The following is a 23805-nucleotide window of genomic DNA, read 5'->3' as shown; positions in this document are numbered from 1 at the left end:
TCTAAAATTTTAATAGTCGTTTCGAATTCCTATAAAATTGTATCCTATAACTTGATGGTGATTTACTTCTGTGCCATTACACAAGCTGAACAAATATTTGCTAATTTTATATTAATGTTTATTTATAAATATATCGGCATACATATGCACAAAACATCAATGAAAGTAATGCCGCTCAAATGCATCTACGCAGTTCGAACAAATGTATATGCATATGTAAGCAATTGCATTACAAATATTAGTTTATAAAATTAGTGTGTTTTTAGCCAATTAATAATTCTATGTATAGGAACAAGACCTTTTATTAGGCCATATTAATTTTTACATTCGGTATGCAGCGATAATTTTATATGCCTTTGAACGAGCGTCGGATTTTATCATGTCTTTCGGGTGGAAGAGGAGTGCTTTCAAACTGTTGACGAAACCAAGTGGTTACATGGGCTTACGGGTTCCAAAAAATCGATTATTTTTATTGTCTTGTTAAATTCTACAACACCTCTAGAATATTCTCCTAAATTTTCAAGTTGTTTCTAGTAATAGTTTCGGAGGTGCAGCCTTCAGAACTTGTGCGCCGTCCTTAAACGAAACTGTGTTTTTGAAGTCGGTTAGATTTCTCGCGAACTACTCAACTGATCTTCATGAAATTTTACACAGGTCTTTGAGATACAAATTTTTTTCAATTAAAACTATTTAGAAAACAATGTCGCGAAATTTTCCCTGAAATTTTCAATGTTTTGTAAAAATGTCTTTCAAAATTCAATTTTCAATTTTTTTTGGCTTCGTTCAAGTTCAATGTTAAGTTTTTAACTAAAACACTTATTTTTCACTTTGGATGATTAGATGAATAAGATTTATACAATTATTTTCAAGCCACCCTGAAGTGTGAATTTTTTCACAAAACCACTTTTTTAGGAAGCCACCATTTCGTCAAAAGCCAATTTCTTTTACTAGTTCTTCGATCCCTACCTGTTGAAAAATATTGCTTTTTGAAGAGAAAAAATACAGTCGAGGCTAAAACTGGACTTGATGACGAGTTTCCTCACACTGCCCCAGGAAAATCAACTATCGGCGATTAGCATGCTAAGTTTAGACGTGGTGAAAGAGAACCGAAATCGGTGAACGCGGTGAATAACCAAAAGAGGTTTTTACCGACGAAAATATCAAAAAGAGTTTTGATTCCTAAATTATTTTGGATGGCCGTAAAGTGAAGTTGTTGGAAATAGCAGGCCCTCTAAAGATATCAACTAAACGTACATATCATATCGTTCTTAAATGTTTTGGTATGAGAAGGCTCTCTACAAAGTGAGCTCACTTTTGACCAAAAACAAGGACGAGTTGATGATTCGGAGCAGTGTTTGGATATGTTAAATTGTAATAAAGTCGAATTTTTGCATCGATGTGTGACAATGGATGAAACATGGCTTCAACATTTTACTCCGAAGTCCAATCGATAGCCGTCCGAGTGAACTGCACACGATGAGCCCGCTCCAAAGCGTGGAAAAACGCAACAGTCGGCTGCGAAGGAGATGGCGTCTGTATTTTGGGATGCCCATAAGCTTTATTGACTACCTTAAAAAGGAAAGAACCATCAATAGCGGCTATTACATAGCGTTATTGGACCATTTCAAAGACGAAATCGCTGAAAACCCGCCGCATTTGAAAAAAAAAAGAAAGTGCAGTTTCACCAAAACAATGAACCGTGTCACAAGTCAGTGAAAACGATGGCAAAAATTCATAAATTTGGCTTCTAATTGTTTCCGTATCCTCCGTATTCTCCAGCGAGTATTTCCTGTCTCTGATCTCAAAAGAATGCTCGCTGGTAAGAAATCTTCGTCGAATGCAGAGATGATCGCCGAAACTGAGGATTATTTTGAACAAAAGACAAGTCCTACTGCAAAAATGGTATCGTAAAGTTGGGAGGGTCGCTTTAATCAGTGTATCATCCTTAAAGGGAACTATGAGGAATAAACATAAAACACGAATTTTGCAAAAAATGTGCTTTAGTACGGTAGGCCAGGGACTTTTAAACTAACCTGTTATATACATATGTATATATATTTTTCACATATATGTATGTACATATGTATATTATCATATTTTTCATGGTTATACATAGGTATCTCCAAAAGCTGCGTATAAACCTTTGTTTATACGTAAAACTCACGAGCTTCTCAATAAAAAAATTGTGAATTAGTCTTATCAAAATGATATAGCCGTCCAACAAATGTGCACATACATACATATGTATGTACATATGTATGTACTTATGTATGTTGGTATTTTCCCGCCACGCGTAAGCCAGTGGAAAGCACAAGCAAAACAAACAGCTTTTACAAGAGACTTTTGATGGACACACTTAAAGGCAAGCAAAAATAGTAGTGTTCTTTCATTACCAAGCAAAACTGATATTCCAATATACTCATAGTGTATGTATATGCATATCTATATGTACATATGTATGTTTATGCATGACTATTTGAGTTGTTATGAAATGTTAGCGGATCAGCAGTTTGTTAAGAGAGTTTCCATTTGTCTAAAGAGCTTTGTGCTTTTAATGAGAAATTTCACTTTGCCGGATTGCTGAAATCTCTCTCGTGTTAATGAAAATTGTTGGCTTTGCAAAAATTCGGCTATTTGACTGATGTGAGTAATCAAACAGTAAAGAAAAAAACCGGCATGCGTACTATATGCGCTCATACCTATTTATTAGACAAGCCAATACTCACAATATGAGTATACCCTATACTTATGTGTGTTTGTAAATGTGTTGTAGAGTGGAGATGATGCGTCTACGCTCTCCAATTGGCTGCAAAGAATGGGACGATGTTGATCGCGTGATTCGCATGGCGACACTACCGGCGGGTAATGTTTAATGTTGTGGCTCACGAAAGAATTACGTTTAGGTTAGGTGAAGTATCGGTATATGTGTTTAAATTGTTGATATTCTGAATTTCAAGAAATTTTCGAAGTGTCGTAGAAAAGGCAATTAATATTTCTAACTTCCATATGTTTATGTTATTTAAGAACATTACAAGTGTACAAAAAAAAAATCAAAAAAGAAGTAAGGAAGGGCTAAGTCCGGGTGCAACCGAACATTTTATACACTTGCAACTTGCAAGAATCAAAGCCAGGGAAATACTTTAAGGTGTAAAACCAACCGGAACTACGTTAAAGATGGAAAAAAAAATTTCACGTGTCATATATTTTGACTGTTTCGATTTGTTTTTAGATAGTAAAAATTAAGTTTTGGAAATATGGCTAGTTCCAGATATAGACAAGTCTATTAAGAAGATTATAAATTTGCAGGTAAATCAATTCAGCAAATCCTGAAAATTTTTGGGTACCGTTTTGAAAACTATTTTGTGAAAAAGCGTTTAAAGTTTCAGTTTCGGGCGAATGAGTATGGATGCCGGGTCCGGAATTCCTATATCACAGAAATAAAAAAATTTAAAAATCCTTTTGTAGGCATGTTCCCGAATAATTAAGCTTTGAAAAAGATTTTTTTTTTTTTTGGACTGGAATACCCCCCTTAAAACGAGAAAAACCGTTAACTTCGGCATATAGCATAAAAAGGATATACAAATATTTGAATCTTGATTTTGATCAATCAGTTTGTATGATAGCTATAGGATATACAAGTCCGATCTGAACAATATATTAAAAGAATGTAGCGCTGCCTTGGACAATAATCTATGCTGAATTTCGTGAAGATATCTTGTCAAATAAAAAAGTTTTCCATACTAGTAGTCCAATATCGCCGATTCGGTCCAATTCTTCAGTTTGACGAGAAGAATTGGACGTGACTAAGATTTCAGATCTATATCCCAAAAACCGAGAGTCGATATACATACATAGCTTATTACACTGATCATATACATATGTAAGTATATTCTGTATTTATAGGCTCTCTGACGAAACAAGAGTTCCTTGAATCGCCGTTATCAGTAAAGACCCTTTTAATAAAGATGTTTTCAAAGAATGGTAGAATACCCATAATTTTGTATACATTGTGTATGCACTCAAATATATGTATGTATATTGAATAATAACTCAGGGAGAGAAATTCAATTTATTTTAGTATACTCTCAGAATATATTGCCAAAGTTTATTTTACCGGCATTATTTCAGCGTTCGGTGATATTGTCTCCGACTTTTCCATATTTAGTACATATTAAAATCAATCAAAAGTGAACTCTTAAATATTTTTCAGGACTCACCAGCTTATTTATACATACACATATATTTTACCGGTATAAATAAAAAATCCTCACAAGAAAAAAGTGAAAAAATCTCTCATTTTCAACTGCAGCGATAGCCTTTGAACTATAATCGCTTTGCCTTTTGCCACAATCTTACATTTGCACACTCAAATACAATTTCACCAAAAGTCTAAATCATAAAATTGCATCTAATTAATTGAAACTTTGCACTTTTTAAAAAATACTTAGGCTGTTTATAAAGAAATATTGTCTGTAGGCAGGTGTCGTAAGTGCTAATAAAAAATCTCAAAAGTAAACAAACAAGTATTTGTAAAATCAACACTGAGACTCTCGGAGATTTGTTTTACCGATTGCCGAAGCACATTAATGTGGACGAGAACGCAGCACTTTAGACATATGAACATGTGAAACGTGTTAACAGTTGTATGTACATAGATTGTGTTTGCTGTCTGAGCTTTCAAGCACTTTGCGTGTTTTAGAAATTTTGTAGAGTAATGAAAGGTGGCCTGATGTGCAAATTTAATAACATAAATACAAATGTCCATACATATGTATATATAGTACATACATACATGCGTGCATGTTGGGAAGTATTAATGAATTAAAATGATTTTACAATTTTGAAAATTATTGAATTGCCACCGCTTGGCTAGCAAAACTATTAGACCTTTTGTTTACTTAAGGCATTCTCAGCCGATTAGTAATTGATTAGCTGAGATTTTAGTTTGTGTCTGTATGTCTATACTAGGCATTAGGCTGGTGGAAATATACTGTATAAGCAAATAGAAAGCTTTTAGCTATACATACATAGCTGTATTTAATTCACCAAACTTTGAAGACAGGTGAATCGAAAAAACAACTGGTATATGTAATATAGGCTGGTATAATTAAATGTCAGCTGTCTTCTATTCCCCAAGCGTTGTAGAGTAATGCATCGAACGAGCTATACTATGAATCGGCCAAACAACTGGTATAAATTATAAGAACTGGTATAATAAAATAAAAGCTTTCGTTAATTCGCCGAATGCTAGAGAATAATGAATCGAATGAGCTATATAATTAACAAACCAAAAAACTGGTATAAAGTTATAATAATTGTCTTCGATTCGCCCACTTTTGGAGAGATATGAATCGAAGGATATATACATACTATAAATAGGCCAAACAACTGGTATAAATTATAAGAACTGGTATAATAAAATATAAGCTCTCTTTGATTCGCCGAGTGTTGGAGAATAATGAACTGACCGAGCTATACAAAGAACAGTTCAAAAAACTGGTATAAAATTATAATATCTGGTATAATCAATTAGAATTCGCCGTCGATTCGACCCCCATTGGAGAGAAGCGTATGGAGCGAGCTATAATATGAATCAGCCAAACAACTAGCATAAATTATAAAGACTGGTATAATCAAATATAAACTCTCTTCGATTCGCCAAGTATTGCAAGCTAGAAGAGAAGTGAATCGAACAAACAACTGGTATAAATTACAAGAACTGTATAATCAAATAAAAGCCCTCTTCGATTCATGCAGTGTTGGAGAGTAGCGAACGAGCTATACCAGTTGTCCAAGCAATCAGGCAACTGTATTGAGATTATTTGTAGGTTAGGTTAAATTTTTTCTATAAACAATTGCAATTAATTTTTAGAGCACACCTAGTTTGATTTGTTTTCATATTTCTCTTAAAAATAACATACTAAAATTTTAAATAAATTTTCAAATATTTTTTTGAGTTACAGCCTTCTTAAGTAAAGCCGTTAGGTAGGCCAAAAACGACCAACATTTTAGGTAAAATTCACTTTTTTTTAATGATCCATTTTGCCAAATTTTGATTTTCTTCAAGTTATTGATAATATATTCTAGACAATTCTAGATTATATTCTAGAAATGACAAAGTTTACCAGCTATTATAACACTTTAGTGAGGTATTTTTATACTATATGGTAATGGATTATTTTGAAATACTTTTCTGTTACTCTTTCATGCAAATTTTTGACCAGTGAATAGGAAAAAGATTGTTCCTTGTATATTATGATATTCTGAATTTTCAATTTTTTTTATTATATATTTTTCAATAGTTCATAAGCCACAAAGTCAGATTAAATGTTTCTCGATTAAATGCACATTGTTTCTCGATTTATAATTAATATACAATGATAACGAGCAAGTCTAGCAGAAAAGTACTTAAAAAGTATTTATCAACGGCGAATAATAATTTAGTTTTCAAGTTGTCATAAATCTTCAAACCGCAACCAAGCAAAACCTCAAAATAAATCAGCTGATAATCGAATGCGAATGTAGGCGTGTTCGGGTGCTGACTTAGTATAACTGCGAATACCGTAACTCAGTGTCAAGGGTTTTACTTTTATTACACATATTAATGGATTTCGTAGGCGAAACTATTTTCCTAGTGTAAATATGGAAACATTAGCAAGAAAATTATTATATTGCTATTTTATTATATTACTAATTACTTAAACATTTAATAAAATAAGTTGTTAAAAGGTGCAAAGATTGCAATTTTAACACATTTTAATAACATATAATATAAAAACTGAAATTTAATTTATAACCTGACGTCAACGCCTGCTACTTATAAGCTAATTATTAGCTTAGCTGTTAGACACTCTAACGTTTCGAATCCGCTTAAGTAATCATTACCGTAATCTTAGATTAAAGAATTTTTACTTTTTTACCGGTGCAGTGTTTTGTCTATGTTTTATCACCTTAATTTATGCCGGCATTTGATTTGTATTCTATAAACATGCGGTGGAACGCAATGCACGAGGTTTGCTCAAAAGGTTAGGAGGCTTTGAAATTAAGCGGGTTATGGAAAATTAAACTTTTTATGTATTTTTTATTTGTGCTTGTCGATTTTCTATTGTAAATAAATGGTTCAAAGAATATCAATCCAATTTTTTGGAGACCCCAAAATGTCAAGAACTGGTGAAAACTTTGAAGAAGCGTGAAAATGTATGAATTACAGCTGAAGAAGTGACGTTTATGACTACTCAAATCTGCTCAGAATGATTATAACTGTTAACGAATTATGAATATATGGTTATAGGAAAACAATATTCCATATTCCTATTGGAAAATTCAAAAGATCCACGTCCAAAAAATACGTCAAACTCGAATGAATATCTAGGTTTTGCGCACTTTTCCGTTGAATACAGTGCTCTAGTATATAGAGAAACCTGTTCACAAGCACATATGACAAAAAAGAAAAATTAAAATAATAAAAATGGCTTCCGGTAGGTGGATTTCCATACGCCTGTCCACCATATTATTGCACCGTAGAGCAGAATTGGGCTTCCAATAGCTGTGTAGCACCTATGCATGAAAGAGAGAGAGTCTCCTCTGGTTGTGCCGAGCATCTGCGTACACACATTCAAAGCATTGCTCGTTTTTCTCACTCTTTCTTTCAAGTTGTGTTTCCACAACAGTTTGCTGTCCAAGCCTACCCCAAGGTAGGTCTTGAGAGAGAGTTGTGCCCCATTCACTGAAGGAAACCTCCATAAAGGAATTTTGTGCTTTCATTTAAACACAATCGGATCCGTTTACACCGGTTTCAAACCGTGACTCGCTTGCGATGCCCACATCTGGACTGTATTGAGAGTGGTGGACATAATACTGCTAATGGTCTGTAGACACCTAGCCAATATTAGCCACTATGCCACCATCTTAGGGGCTTTGCCGTCCAAGTTTCTTAGCAATTTATTCACCAATACTTTCCATAGAAGCTGAGATAGCATACCACCTTGCGGAGTAGCTCTTCAGACCTTCTTGGTCACTTTAGCGTGATTTGATTTTGCTCTTATCCGTCCAGAGTTCAAGAGGCTGCTGATCTAGCGCTGTATAGCAAGATCAACACCTGTTGTCTGAATACTATTTAAAAATTAAATATTTTTCGAGTTACATGCGATCTTCGACGGCGGCGAAAAAATGTCCTCCACTGCTGTAGTGATCCCGACCTTCCCTGTGACTGCAACTTAAATAAAAGTTCCTTCCCGAAATATAAATATGCCCGTCCAATGATCTATTTATTTGTTAGTAATCGGTTATTTGTCTCCCAGTAACCATTTCAGCAAATTCGACAAATGTTGTTTCGAAAAAAACGCTTTTAAAGATAAACTGATGAAGCTGATTGAACTGAACAGCCACACTTTAAAAGGCTGTAACTCAAGAACTATTTCAGTTATCGATTTAAAATTTTAATATGTTATTTCAAAAGGTATATGCTATCGAAATGTGAAAATAAGAATATTGTATCTCAGTGGATAGTTTGCTGGGGCCAACATTAGTATTAAAGAATTAAAAAAAAAAAATATAATAATAATTAACTTACTTTTCGTTCACACCTTTTATCACACACCTATTATTAATTATACATATTCACACCTATTTTTTCTATATTTCAATTTATGCATACTTCCAGTCTAATATGTACATATGTATGTATTGCATTTATAGTCACACCATTTATCCATGAGTGCGAGTATCCGGAGTGCATTTACGAGACATGCCTCCGACTAAATCAAATATAGAGATACATTTGAGCAACATTTTATACAACAATCACTTCGTATATATATGTAAGTACTATACATACATATTTGCATAATTAGATTGTGAAGAATTGTCGTCACACAAATACAAATATACAAGTATTTACATTTGTATTCACAAAGTCGCTGCAATATCAGCACTTATTAATGTTTGTAGAGTAATATACGAGGGTGACTTGAAAAGTGGTTAGTGTTTGTTTCGCAATTTCAACTAAACTGTATTATACATAACCGGTTATGGAATTAATTTAAAGAATATGGTTTTTAGTGAAGGTTTAGGCCAAATTTTGGCCTGCTGGCTAAGAGTGAGTGGCATATAAAGTACGATAGACTTACAACAGGGACTAAACAGCGTTCAAATTATAGAGATTAACGGTTAAATATACAGAAAATGGATCGAAGTTATTCAAGAAGATCATGAAAATAGTATTTGTGGTATTTTAAGCGTCTGAAAAGCTCTTTTCATTCGGAATTAAACTTAAACGCTTGCTTACTTCTTTTTTCCAATATTATTTAAGGGCTTCTTAGACAAATAAATGAACTTTATATAAACAAATATATAACTTTAGAAAAATACACATAAATAATTAAAAAAATTGCGCTAAGCGAGCAATCAATTGCACCCCCTGTGAATAATTCTCGCAAATATTTTATACGTTAACAAGTTCAAACATAATTATATACATACAAACAATATATACTACAGAAACACGCGTAAAAATAAAGTGTTTGAATATAGCGATATTTACTCGAATATAATTATCTGTTGAAAATATAGTATATACTCTTTCTCTTTCATTGTGAAGTAACAGAAAGTATCAATTTAAAGTGATAAGAGGAGAAAATTGCTTGCAAAAAACTCACTTCATTTGCAAAATAAAATTTATAATGTGTGAGAACTCACCCAGTGTCACATAAACAAATACATATGTATGTACATATGTATGCTTAGATGCATATACATATGTATATGAAAATATATGTTTGTAATTGTTATGTGAACGCATTATCATGTCGTTAATATTTGTGTAGACCAAGTCGCAGACATTATCTAATTAACACTCATTATAAAAGGGTCTTCGTACTTAAACTAAACTTAAATATTGTAAGTGCCTATCATTTGCTTAAACACACCACGAAAATTCAATATAGCACACTATTGAATGTTTTTTATACACTTGCAACATGTTGCTGCAGAGTATATTGGTTTTGTTCACCTAAGTGTTGTTCATATCAGCTAAAACTAAGGCAGTTAGATATAGCGTTACATATGTATATATATAAACTATTAGAATGATGAGACGAGTTGAGATCCGAGTGATCGTCTGTACAAACGATAACTTGAGTAAAAATTAAGATATCTTAATAAAACTTGATCCAAGTGTTACTTGGCAATAATATGAGAACGAGGGGATTTTGTAATAGCCGGGCTCAGAGATGGACAGTAGACGTGGCACCGCGAACATTTCGGTGAAAAGGCATGTCTCAGGACCGGGACGATATCGACCAAACGTCGTATATAATGTAATTTTGACATTCATCCAAGTATGTTCCAGTGCGAAAAGTAACAGAATCGAGCTACAACCACACCTGCTTCCCATATAACCCAATTTTAAATTTCACTCGATTCTTTCTTGACTCCTCTTCTAGAATGCGTATTAAGCACTAACGGTATAAAACTTTGCGCCAATAGTGCGCTTAAAGTAGACCACCTTATGTCACAAATTTGTCCAAATCGGATCAAAAGTATTCAAGCCTCCAGATACCGAATATGTGGTCCCCAGTGCCTAAGTTGAGTTTTTATGGAAAATATCGCTCCATATCTGGGGTATATTAAAGAAATTCGAAGAAATTATTTTCTAATAATAATATGTCCGTGCAGAAAAGATGGTTTCAATTGGATCAATAATTTCTTTATCCCCCCATAATATCTAATATAAGGATTTTCAAACTTCTGTTCGAATTTATGCCGCAAATATCGTTGAATATGTGAGTTTTCTTAATCTAGTTAAGAGAGCGTGTTTTCTAATAACGGTTCGTCTTTGTGCCTAAAAAGATTAAAATCGGTTGAAAACTTGCCCTTGACCCGATATAACTTACAAATATTATGCAACTGAAAGCATTTCCCTGACTTTGATCCTGTCAAGTTGCAAGAGTAGGAAATGTTCGGTTACACCCGTAGCTCTTCTCTCTTCTTCTTTACTGGCGTAGACACCGCTTACGGTTCTTCTTTTCGCTATTTATCGGCAATTCGAGACACCAAGGGCAGCCAGGTGCTTCTTCACCTGATCTCTCCAACTGAGTGAACGTCAGCTTTCACTGTTTCCACTGGTGGTTGCTGAATCAAAACCCTTCAAAGGTTTAACGGAGCCACTCCAACATATTCGGTTTAAGGGTTCGCTTAAGTCTAATTGCAGCATCTGTTCACCAGTGGTACGGTTGCGAGCGGGTGTCCATCTTGAAATGAGCAGCTCGCTATATACAAGTAAATGTGAATAAACCTTTATACTGCTTGCCTAGCAAGGTTGTGCGCTGGATTTGAGACCCGGATGAAAGCCCTTCCTTACTTATTTCATTTAAAATGTGAAACCGTCAAGTGTTTACTGATAGAGAGTGCCAGACTTAATATGATGGAATGTGCACTTAAGAGTAAATCTATACTCTTTATAGGAGTTATAACGTCTGATCGAATTTGATCCGGACAGAGAAAAATTTCATTCTCACTTATTTTAATAAAAAATTGTATGCAAGTATGTCAGTATATCAACGATTAATCCAATTTATACACTTATATACACTTGTTTCAAGATTCTGTTAGGATGGCCTTCAAGCCTTCAGCTAATTTTGGTTTTTTTCGGTTTCTGCTCATTTTTGAAGTGTCATTAACTCTATTGTTAGAAATTTGGACGACGTGGATTTACATCACAAGTAATGATGCATTTGATGAAGGTATTTTCCTACATTGCCAAGACTCTACGTTATATTAGCAACGGAACTTCCATTCCATGATTCTTTTGCAGACTGTTTTAGACTTTTTCCCATGCTAAAAATCGTCAGGCAAACTTTTCCCATTGTAAACAAGCAGTTGCCAAACACAAACTTATTGTAGAGATCAAACTTCAGTCGGTTTACGCGCGTCAAACGACCTAGTCCAGTTCAAATTTGATCAGATGATAGCCTTCAAGCTTCAACCGTTTTAGTCGGATTTCATTTCAGAAATTCATCATTCATTCATACAAGTTCTCTTTGCAAAAAGTGTGAATATATTTCTCTCACATTTAATTGTTGTTTAGCTATTTGTTGAATATAGTTTGTCGGCTGCATCATTATCACAATAACTGCAGACATTTAATTTGCATTTGTATTTTTTAATCCAAGGCAATTAGATATGTGCATAGATTTATAAATGTATTTATGAATTCACTGTGCATTACACCTATTCTATATTATACATATATTCAAATATTCTAATAACGAGCTTTTATAATTAATAACTTAATTACAATAACTGTAACTCACTTAGACAGCACAAAAATAGAATAAGGAAATGCACAAAAAGGGCATTCCCAATCGGTTTTCGTGTAACTGATACAAAATACAAATCGTCAGATTTCGTTGTTCGTTATTCGTGATCTCAAATTTCTGCCAAAGTTAGAGAAAATTGATGGGTAAAATGACAGTTGACTTCGTTGTGAAGCTCTTCTGCTCAGAGAAGGGTTGCTGCTGGAAAAATTACTGCCAGAAGAAGTTAGGGAGCACAAAACAGCTGTCTGCATGACACGTTGACATTTTAAATCTTATTATTCTTCAGAGCTATAAAATTCTAAAAATTTCGATAATTTTTTTTCTTTTCGAATAGTGAGAAATTGATATTTTTCTCTTTGAGAGTTAGTAGTTTTCGATTATCTAATAATTTCCTTATGGCTATTTATTACTGACATACATTCGTATGTTAGACATAAGAGAATAGGGCTAATAGGTTAAGCAGCAGCAAATTTCGCCGCCACTGTATATATTTTTCCGCATTGTTATGATGAAGCAAGAATTGAAAAGCTTTAAAATCCGTTCACCTCCAATACTTAAAACTCAATATTAGTAGTGTTTTCGTATTATTGCAATGCAAAACCAGTTTTCGAAAACAAAGTCAAGGGAAATTATTGACAATGGCGAATCGCACAAAGCATAGGAAATGAAAAAGAATTCAAATTTCCATAAAGTGAGCTTTTTCTTTTGAAAGCAAAAAATAAAAAATAAACAAAAATATATGCGACTTCGGGTCAATTATACATACTATATTTCAAATGTATTTATGCATACTAACAATAAGTAGAACACGGCGCAATACCTTATAGGAAAACTGGCACGAGCAATTTCGCCAAATTTATACCAACAAATGATTTTGAAAACTGGTTATGCATGACTTTATATAGTATTTCGAATATTAAAAATGTTAATGAAAAATATAAAAAATTTAAAATAAAATACTCGATCAATAAAATTCCATGATGATTTTCATATCAAATTGTCGACTGCTGAGTAGACGACGATTTCGTACTAGGTTAGCACGAAAGTGCGAAATAGTCCAAATTATGGAGAATGTAAATTGACAACATCGATTGCAGTATTCAACTCACAGATAACAAAGGGGATGGACACAAACTAATAATGTTGCTCGGTGCAGAAGTACCAAACCAGTTTAAAGCTTGGGAATTTTCCTGCAAGGGTTTTTGATTTTGAGTAAAATTTAAAGTAAAATTTCTGAAGTTCATAATAATTGCAACTTTGTAAAACAATCTTAACATTTGAAGCACATTTATCAACAGAAAACTTGAAATGGTCATTTTTTTAATTAATAAGTTAGTGGAATAAAACTAACTTGACGAACTGAGTCGATGTAGCTATGGCCGTCTATCTTTATATGCACTAACTAGTCCCTCGGTTTTTGGGAAATACGAACTGAAAATTTTTACACGTCCTTATCTCACCAAGAAGCTGCTCATTTGTTGAAATTGGATCAAAATAGCATATATAGTACATAGCTTTTATACAAACCACTGATCCAAATCAAGTTCTTGTACGAAAAACTTTTACATTTGACAAGATATCTTTACGAAATGTGACACAAATTATTGTCTAAGGCAACGGTATTATCTCCGAACAAATTGTTCAGATCGGACTACTGCAGCATATAGCAGTCATATAAACTGTTCTGTCACAATCAAGTCATTATATAGAAAACTTTTTTATTTGACAAGATATCGTCTCGAAATTTAGTATGGATTACTGTTCAACAAAACGTTACAATATTTGCAGAAATCTCCTATATTGGACCATTATAACGTGTAGCTGCCATACAAACTGTTCGATCAAAATCAAGTCCCTATATAAAAACTTTTTTATTCGACAAGATATCTTACCGAAATTTGACATGTATTGTTATACAGAGCAACGGTACAATATTTGAAGAAATCTTCTAGATCGGATCACTTTATCATATAACTGTCATACAAAATTATTGATCAAAATCAAATCCCTATATAAAATTTTTTTAATTTGGTAAAATATCTGCAGGAAATTTGTCATAAACTATTGTCTCGAACAACGTTACAATATCTGAAGAAATCTTCCAGATCGGACCACTTTATTATCTAATTGTCATACAAACAGCACGATCAAAATCAAGTTCTGTTGGGAAACGTCTTTGTTTGTGAAGATTAGTTTATAGTAATAACGTTTTCTCTTATTCTATTAACAGCTAAACACATTTACTTGAATTATTATTTGCAAAATGCATTCTGACGTAAGCACACAGAAGCACTCTCAAATTTTACGGTAAATTTTAATAGCCTGGCTATCTAAAACATATAAAAAAATCACTCCAAAATGGTTTATTCTACATTAAATTTTTTATATAGAGAATTAAAATTAATTAAGTTCAAAGCATACAAACTACGTTACATAACAATAACTTGTGATTAATTTCGAATAAAACGCATTACGGGTTAACTTTGTTGTGTCAAGTGCCCTTTTTAACTGTCAGATTCATAGCATGCATATTTATACGGTAGTAATATACAATATTAAAAAATGATTTACGATTTTCGAATTAGTTTCGGCAGTAATTATCGCTACTACTCAGTGGAAGACGCTTGACACTTATATAATTACCTATTAATATAATATGCTTTAATGACATAATACGCTTTCCTAATTCAGCCACGTGATTTGAAATACGCTTTGAAGCTGTCAGACACAAAATAACCTAACTGCACTTAGTAATTTTATCCAAATAACCTTTAAATGATAGACTACTAATGAAATTTTCAACCAATTCGCTTTGCTAATCTCTAATGTAAGGCGTCATCTGCCTGAAAATGGTTTTAGCATATTTATTTAGTCTATAATATGTATAATTAATAAAATCCATGGAAAGTTGTTTAAAAAAATTTAACTGGACTTAGTACTTTTATACAAGCAAGCTGTAATTGACATAATTCTTAAAAATTCTTTCAGCATATTACCTATAAAATGCTATCCTTTACGATACCAACTTCTTATGAATCGCTTGAAAATATTTTAGTTGCCTTGGAAAGCTTAAATACATTGCCAAAGCCAAATAACTTATTTTGTCAAAAGTTAGCAGAATTTTTTAGCAGTACCGTTAATGATACCCCTAGAGCGTTTCTTTTTAGAGAAAAATAGAATCGTATACAGTTTTATTTCGTAAAACACGGCGCTGATATAACCAAGCAGCATGTCTGAGGCACTTATCAATGCCTTTTGAACACTTCAAGTAATGCAAATTAAGCAATTAAAAATAAAAACCTTAAAAAAACCGCTTAAAATTCATTTGCTTGTAGAGTAAATGCAACTTTCTTAATTTTCTTGCATTACGCTCCTTAAATATTAATAAAAATCCTCAAATTTTTGTAAAAAGGCTAAAATGTCCATGCTTTCTTTAACGTAATCATCTTCTAAGAACCGTTATGTAATTGCATTTCAATACAAAAATATGTATTTTGTATGCCATTGTTAAGCGTAATTGTATATCCACTGCAAGGCCAACACTACACAGTGCTTACAAAACGATTTCTTCGTGACACTTAAGCTATACAACGGTACTACACTTTACCTACCCGCGCCGCAAAGGACATTGTGCGGACAATAATCCGCCTGACCCCGACAAACGTAACTTATATTGAGCAATATGCGATGGTGTGAAAGCGTACGCCAGCAGCCATACACTCTACACGCGCACAACTACTCATACACTTACACACACAGATATATCCTAACATAAACACACACATACATAACTTAACATATACACACATTTATATACCTTGACATGTAGACACACAGGTATATCCTAACATATACACACACACATACTCTTACACGTGTCGCAGGATACGACAAATTGCAACGAATATCCACTTTGTTTATATCGCCTGCGCTTTACCTTCACAACTTTCATATACTCGTGTAACAACAACGCGAAAAATCGATAATTACGAAATGTAAGCACAAAAGCGAATTCGTTTAAATAACTATAGTGTTGGTTGGCGCTCGTTATCCTTGCGCAAGCAGAATCAATGCTGCATTTGAAATGCGTCATCATCTGATTTCCTACATTTGCCTGCCATTACTTCTATATGCTGCTTTATCTATTGTTTACTTTTACATATAAATATTTACTTTCATTAATATTAATATGTTTTATATTTATTTTTTATTATTGTTACATTTTATTTTTATTATTATTGCATTTACATTTATATTCTTTATTATTATTACTTTTTTATTTTACTTTCTTTGCTTCTTATTTCTTTTATTATTTTCTTTCTTTCTTTATTTACTTATTTTTTTCTACTTGTCATTTGGCTTACCAGTAATAGGCTATAGTGTCGCCCAGCCCGTTGCGTACATTGCGATCTAAAAGATTATAGCAAATGTTTGTGGAAGCACCTTCCATCCATTTAATGGAAATTGGTCCTTTGCTTATATTAAAATTGTATTGCAGGAACTTTTTTGGATCGGCTGGTGTTTCCCAATGGAATTGTTTGGCTACGCGCATCCAGAACTCCTCTGGATTCTCCAATGATTCCTCATAGAATTTTCTATACTCAGCCATGCTGGATATGTAGGCATCACGGCTAATGGCCGGATTCGGATTGTAAATTGATTTTTCCGATGGCATTGTGATAACTTTGAGTTGCGCTGATTATATTTCTCAAAAAAAATTATTTATTTTTTAGCTTACACTTTTATATTTTTTGGTTATTTCAACTTTTGTTAGAAAATAAGGCGTTTTTAATTAAAACAATCAATTTTCCGCTTGTGCGGTCCTTATTAAAACAATAATTATTTAATTCCTTTATTTAAATTTGTATTTTTTTTAAATTATTATTTTTTTTTTTGCAATGTGATTCCTTTGTGTCAGCAATTAAATAATCGCGTTTGGGGTCGTTGTAACGTTTGTTATTATTATTATATTACAAATACTATGTATTATGTTTTGCCGTCTTCCGAGCTTATTACTCACTACCGTCCAAACGGATTGAGCGCTACGCGTGTACTGAACTTGAATTCCTCACAGCTATTCCCATTTCGATTTTTCACTATTCGCTATTCATTTCGCTTTTTTATTATACTTGTTGTTATTGTCATATTTTGCTAGCGGTTCTCTGCGCGCAAAGAGCAAGCACACATGGGAGCATGTGCTCCCCAGCGCCATATAGTATGCCTCAAATGCACCGCACTCACCCCAAAACAACCCTAAAGCCAGGTAGTAGTGGATATTTAGCAGCGTTTCAGCGAGCATTCTATATACGTATCTCTTCACTGCCAAATTTGCGCTCTACGCATTTCCTACTGGCGGTAGCTTTTCAAAAAAGCTCATTATTTACAAATTCCAAAATTCGCTACTCATTGAAATGGCATTTGATATTTAAGAGTAGGCTGTAAAATTGAGTTTGAAGAGTGTAAATATATTGAAATAGAAAGTTTGCCTAAAGAAATTAAAAAAATTTTTAATAATTTGTTTGTGGAATCTTAAAAGAAGCGCTTATTTACTATCTTAGTTTGCATTTTAGTCAGTAATGCTGTCATCTTCTTTTCAGTTTTTTATTTATTTATTGTTTTAACACTAAAAATCATTTCATCGTCAACATTAAATCTTTGTTCTGAGGTTAAGCGCGCCTGATAAGGAAAGTCTTAATGATTTGAATCAATATTCTCTGCCTTCACCAGCTTACGAATGACTGCTGATAGCTTTTTTCGTTTAAAATTTATATAGGAATATTACTAAATTTTACTGAATTGAAACCCTGCAAATGAATGGATGAAATGACCTTAAAACTACAATTTGAAAACAAATGCTATGGTAACTATTGTTTTAGCAATGTAAAACGAATGTCTAACTACGATGGTTTAGGGATTGGAAAATAATGTCTTCCATCAGATATTTGAGATCTCTATCGACGATATAGACCCGACTATCTAGGAACCTAAGCCTAAAACGATTATATCAGTTACAGGCTAGTAGAGTATTGCGTAAAAAGAGGTCTAAGCTTCGAAAACTAAGCAAATGTCACGACCTTAGTAACAAGTTTGGTATACCAGAGGTTCTACTGTAAATATTTTAAGATTCTTGAAACTACGATTCAACCCTAAGCTTTTAAAAACTCGAAAAAAACAATTTTTTGCATATGTCGCTAGTTTATATTTTTAAAAATAACACACTAAAATTAAAATAAATATATCATATGCATAGTTTTTGAATTACAGCCTTCTAAAGTGGAACCACTCAGTTCAGCCAGCTCAATCAGTTTATCTTTGAACACGTTTTTTATCAAAACTTTTTAACATTGGCTGCAGTTGTAACTTGAAAACAAATTATTCAAAACTGATCTGTCTCTGAACAATTATCTTCACATTTTTCGATTGTATTTTGTATTTGGCAAAAATAAGGGTGATATACTGACTATAAGGACCCTCCAACTCGATACCATTTTTATACTCTTACAACATGTTGCTACAGAGTATAATTGTTTTGTTCACCTAACGGTTGTACATATCACATCAAACTAAACATATAGATATAGGGTTGTATTTATTTTGAAAATTCTTTATTTATTCTTCCAAATCAATTTCATCCCCTTCAGAGTAATCCCCTCCCGATGCAATGCACTTATGCCAACGGATTTTCCAATCTTCGAAACACTGGTTGTAGTCACTTTCCGGGATGGCCTTCAGTTCCGTCTTCGCTGCGGCTTGAATCTCCTCTATCGTATAAAAACGGTGTCCCCGGAGCGGTCTTTTGAGCTTGGTGAACAGCCAGAAGTCGCACGGCACCAGATCAGGTGAATACGGTGGTTGCGGAACGATATGGGTGGAGTCTTTGGCGAAAGAATTGTCTTTCCACAATTCCGGCCTTTTTAGGCGGATAGCGTTACGCAAACGACGATAATGTTCAAATAATATTCCTTGTTGACTGTTTGACCGGTTGGAAGGAATTCATAATGCACAACACCACGATAATCGAAGAAAACAGTCAACATGACCTTAATTTTTGAGCGACTTTGGCACAATTTTTTTGGTCTCGGCTCCCTTTTGGCACGATATTCGCTCGATTGATCGGTTGTTTCGGGGTCGTAAGCAAAGATCCAAGTCTCTTCGCCAATTATAATGCGTTTCATGACACCCTGACACGCGACGCCTTTTTTCCAAAAAATTCAATGTTTTCGGTACCAGTCGAGATTTGACGCTTTTGAGGCCCAAAACAACCTTCAAAATTGTATTGGCTGAGCCTTTCGATATGCCAACTTCATCAGCAAGGTCTCTAATTGTTAATCGTCGGTTTTTCAACACCAAATCTTTGATTTGTAGAACGTGAGCTTCGTCGGTTGAGGTTGATGGTCGCCCTGGACGCTCTTCGTCTTCGACACGTTCACGACCGGCTTGGAGCTCACTATACCACTTGTAAACATTTTTTTTAGACATAGCCTCATCACCAAAGGCTTTCTGCACCATCCTCAACGTATCCGCAGCAGAAAATTGATTCCGTAAACAAAATTTAATGCAAATTCTTTGCTCAACAAATTTCGACATCGCAAAAAACGAGAAACTCACTTTTAGCAGCTCACAAAACGACACGTATATCAAACACTATTGAATATTTTGACATGAAATTTGACATAAATGTGACCGACAGTACTACCAACCTAAAAAAAAAATAATTCTCCAAATCCTTCGACGCGCGCAGTTTAAATTCAAATGTCTTATTTTTTGGGCACAGTAGTATATACTATATATACATATGTATATGATCAGGATGACGAGAAGAGTTGATAAAATGCCATTAACTAGGCACTAAATTAAGATATAAAACTCTAATTTAGCACAGGGGATCGCAGTAGCAAGGGACCTGTATGCAAAATTTTTTTTAAAAAGTGGGTGTAGCCCCATTCTCTAATAAGTTTAATGCACATATCTCCTAGACTACTAAAACGACAACAACGCAAATATTATAAGAATTCCTACCTATGTACAGTGGGAAAATGGCTGAAATCGGATGACCGGTCTACTAAAAGCGCAATAAATCAACAAATTTGTGCCTAAAATGGGTAAAATGGGGGGAAACTTGACTTAGCCCCCTTATAACTATTACCATGATTTTTGAACATCCGGATGAATTTATACCACACGGTTGGTAATTGTATGTGAGGTACTTTATGAAACCCAGGGGAACATTTTTTTAGTATGTGGCATGTTAATAGTATAAATAAAATAGATAACAGCGGGTTGATACTAAATATAAAGTTTTGCCAGCACCTGAAGGAATTTCCCGGTCTTTGATCTTTCGGTTACACCCGAACTTAGCCCATCCTTACTTGTTTTGATGCGATCTGTCATTTGATTCAAGATATGCCTCTCCTTTTCATTCGAGATTTTATACCCACCGAGCTTTCTTTTGAGAAATAGCAGAAAAATAGTCAGTGTGGTCTCGAGAATTAGGTAGGTGCGGAAGCAAATCATGGATTTTTACCATAATTTTCCCTGGCTTTTGAAACGGTACATTGGCTATGTAATAGTCGCTGTTGATGGTTCTTACTTTTTCACGGTAGTCGATAGAAATTGTTCCATGCGCATCTCAAAATACAGACGCTATTACCTTCCCAACCGACTGTTGCGTTTTTCCAATGCCTTGGAGCGGTTTCATCATGTGTATTCCACTCGGATGACTGTCGATTGGACTTCGGAGTGAAATAATGTAGCCATGTTTCATCCATTGTCGTAAATCGACGCTAAAACTCGGATTTAATATTTCGCTTGAACGTCTCCAAACACTGCTTCGAAACGTCTTGTATTAATTGTTGTCCTGGTACCATAAGAAGGTAAGTACTGCAGATGAACGGAATCGGGTCATTGCCAAGTTCACAAAATTACTTTAAACTTATGAATTGCTATAACTAAGCCAGCCACGAAATCAAATAGGTAAACGGGTATAAAAGTATGGATGGGAATTTCCTTAATAGGTTTAAAATATATATCTCATTATTAAAAGATATATCAAAAAAAATTGCTGAAGTCAAATGCTTTCGATACCTCTCAGACATTGTGAAAATGAGTGATATCGAATACTGACCACGCCCACTCCCCTAAAAATGTTGATAAACACTAAATGCATGATAATCCACTAAATTAATAAGTGGGTAGCATTAAATTTACGAACCAGGATGGTGTTTAAGTGTTTTAAAGGAGTAAGTGTAAAACTTGGAGAATGGGCGTGGCATCGCTCACCTTCATGTAGAATCCTATATTCAGGAACATACATATGTTCTAGTGTGGCGGATGAAGGTGAACTGATTATCGAGATTTAATAATGAAACATGTTTTCTGGTAATAATGTATTCTAGTGCCAAAAGAGAGAAAAAATGGGTCAATCCCGGGCAACCACATACCTATTATACGAATTGCAAACCTTCCAGTTGAGTTTATACAATATATTCATATATATGTACATATGTATATTAGGGTTTTTTTTTTGAACTATTACTTTTTTTCAGTCCCGTCACGAAATTTCCTTGGAAATACCCTAAAAAAATTCCCTAAAAATTTTAGCCCTTAATATAAACATTAAGAACTGGAACAAGGCCTGTAAAAATTTTCCATAGAAAATACACTACAATCGTGAGTTTTTATCTTTAAATTCCTACAGATCAGAGGTATTTTATGGCATCGCTTTGACCTTAGACGCATATTTCTCAGAGTTGTTCACTCTACAAAGAGCCCAGAGTCCTAACTCACACCAGCGAGGTAATACACTCTAAACCCGATTTTTCCAAGAATCTCGCATTTTTTTGTATATATCTCGTAAATGACAGGAGCCATAGAAAAAACGTACATGAGAAATTTGTAGGAAATTTTATTTTCTATAAAAAAGGTGCGAGGTCAAAATCGCTATCATTAATACTTCTCGAGATATTCAGCTTTTTAAGTAAATAAATTCCTACCTTTTGCTTCTCATTTGAGTTAATTAAGTTTTTTGTAATCCATTAAAAGCTACTTCGAAAAATGATTGTTGAATCTTTACGAAACTTTTAATATTTTAAAATATTGCCAAAACTTTAAAGTATTTCCTCGGCTTCGATCCTTGAAAATTGCCAGAGTATAAAAGGTTTGATTACACCCAAACTTAAACATTCCTTCTGTCTTCTGCCTATTTTCATTTTGATGGATCCAAGGTTGAACTTCATATAAACTTTGAAAGCTGTCTCCGATTGTTTATTACGGGAAGCTTTGCCGTTAACATATCTTTACGTTCATCATTCTAACACGCGCTAAATCCACGCACCTAGAAACCGTTAAATATCTCAATTTTCTTTCCACTATAATAAGGGGCGTTTCCAGACATTAAATTCACATCTATAAATATATATACATATATGTATTTCCTATATATGTATATGTATTTATGTATGTATATACATCTTTATAGATCGTTACGTAAGTACGAATTTTATGCGCCGGTTGCTTTGAAGCTGCTTAAACAATCTGATGTTCCAACGACTTGTACTTTGAACAGGCGCACGCGCTAAAATATAAGCAAATGCTTTTGCTTTCTTAATACATACATAGACACTTGACCCGCAACTGACTTGCTAATTATTTTGAACATTTCAACGGACATACGAACAATTTCTGAACATATTTTTTACATTTCTTCTGATAAGAAGAGCATCTCATTGTCTATCATGCTCCGCGCTGAGCTACAATCATCACCTGATTCTTAGAATATTCACTCCTAGACATGCTAAATCATCCGGCTTATCGATGCCGCACACGCGACTCTCCAATGCTCAGCGCTAATATTTCGATTGATCATCGCATATTGAATTTAAATGAGCAAAGATGCCTGAGACGAATATATATTTTTGTATACATACGGTACATACTATGTACATGTTGCTGTTATGTATAAATTTGTATATGTATGTATTTATTTATTGAAATTGTATTTAAAAGCGAGCCTATAGTTATGCTAAGTATGAAGTTATTTCATCCAAATATGACTTACAGAGTCAAAATTTAATTTTCATATTAGTAAATGTACCGTTAAATGGTAAGGTATTTTCTGTAACTTCAGCTGTTATTGCAAAGCGAATCAAACTGGTCTATGCGTGTCTTATTGGCCTATTAGTTTAACCTAACCTAAAGAATTCTAAGTTCAAAAAAACGTATGTATATTGTGTTTAAAGATATCGTCGGCTTTATATTTTCCTTAAAGATGCTTTAACAAGGTTGTGCAGATAAATATCGATTTATTATACCTTGAATAAAGCATAATAACTTTCCCACGAAGTTTTTTGACGAGCTGAGTTGATTTAGCCATGTCTCTTTCCGTACAATATATGTATATACGTGAACTAGTCTCTTATTTTTGAGTCCCCTTCAAGAAGCTGCTCATATGTCGGTACTATAACATATAGCTGTCCCACAAAATGGCCAC

General features: G+C 33.8%; 1 protein-coding gene across 1 annotated transcript in view; it reads right to left on the bottom strand.

Annotated features, from left to right (window-relative positions):
* The window catches only part of LOC120777685 (acetyl-coenzyme A synthetase), a 28483-nt gene extending 11123 nt beyond the window's left edge, over positions 1 to 17360 (bottom strand). Inside the window, exon 1 of the mRNA XM_040109159.1 lies at positions 16682 to 17360. Within this exon, the coding sequence (XP_039965093.1) occupies positions 16682 to 16992 (311 nt within the window). The 5' untranslated portion in view covers positions 16993 to 17360. The remainder of the gene's footprint in view (positions 1 to 16681) is intronic.
* Positions 17361 to 23805: the final 6445 nt, after the last annotated feature.

The sequence above is a fragment of the Bactrocera tryoni genome, chromosome 5, assembly GCF_016617805.1.
Source record: "Bactrocera tryoni isolate S06 chromosome 5, CSIRO_BtryS06_freeze2, whole genome shotgun sequence".
NCBI classification, from domain to species: domain Eukaryota; kingdom Metazoa; phylum Arthropoda; class Insecta; order Diptera; family Tephritidae; genus Bactrocera; species Bactrocera tryoni.
The sequence above is the reverse complement of the archived record's forward strand: the minus strand, read 5'-3'. Positions and strand labels throughout refer to the sequence as shown.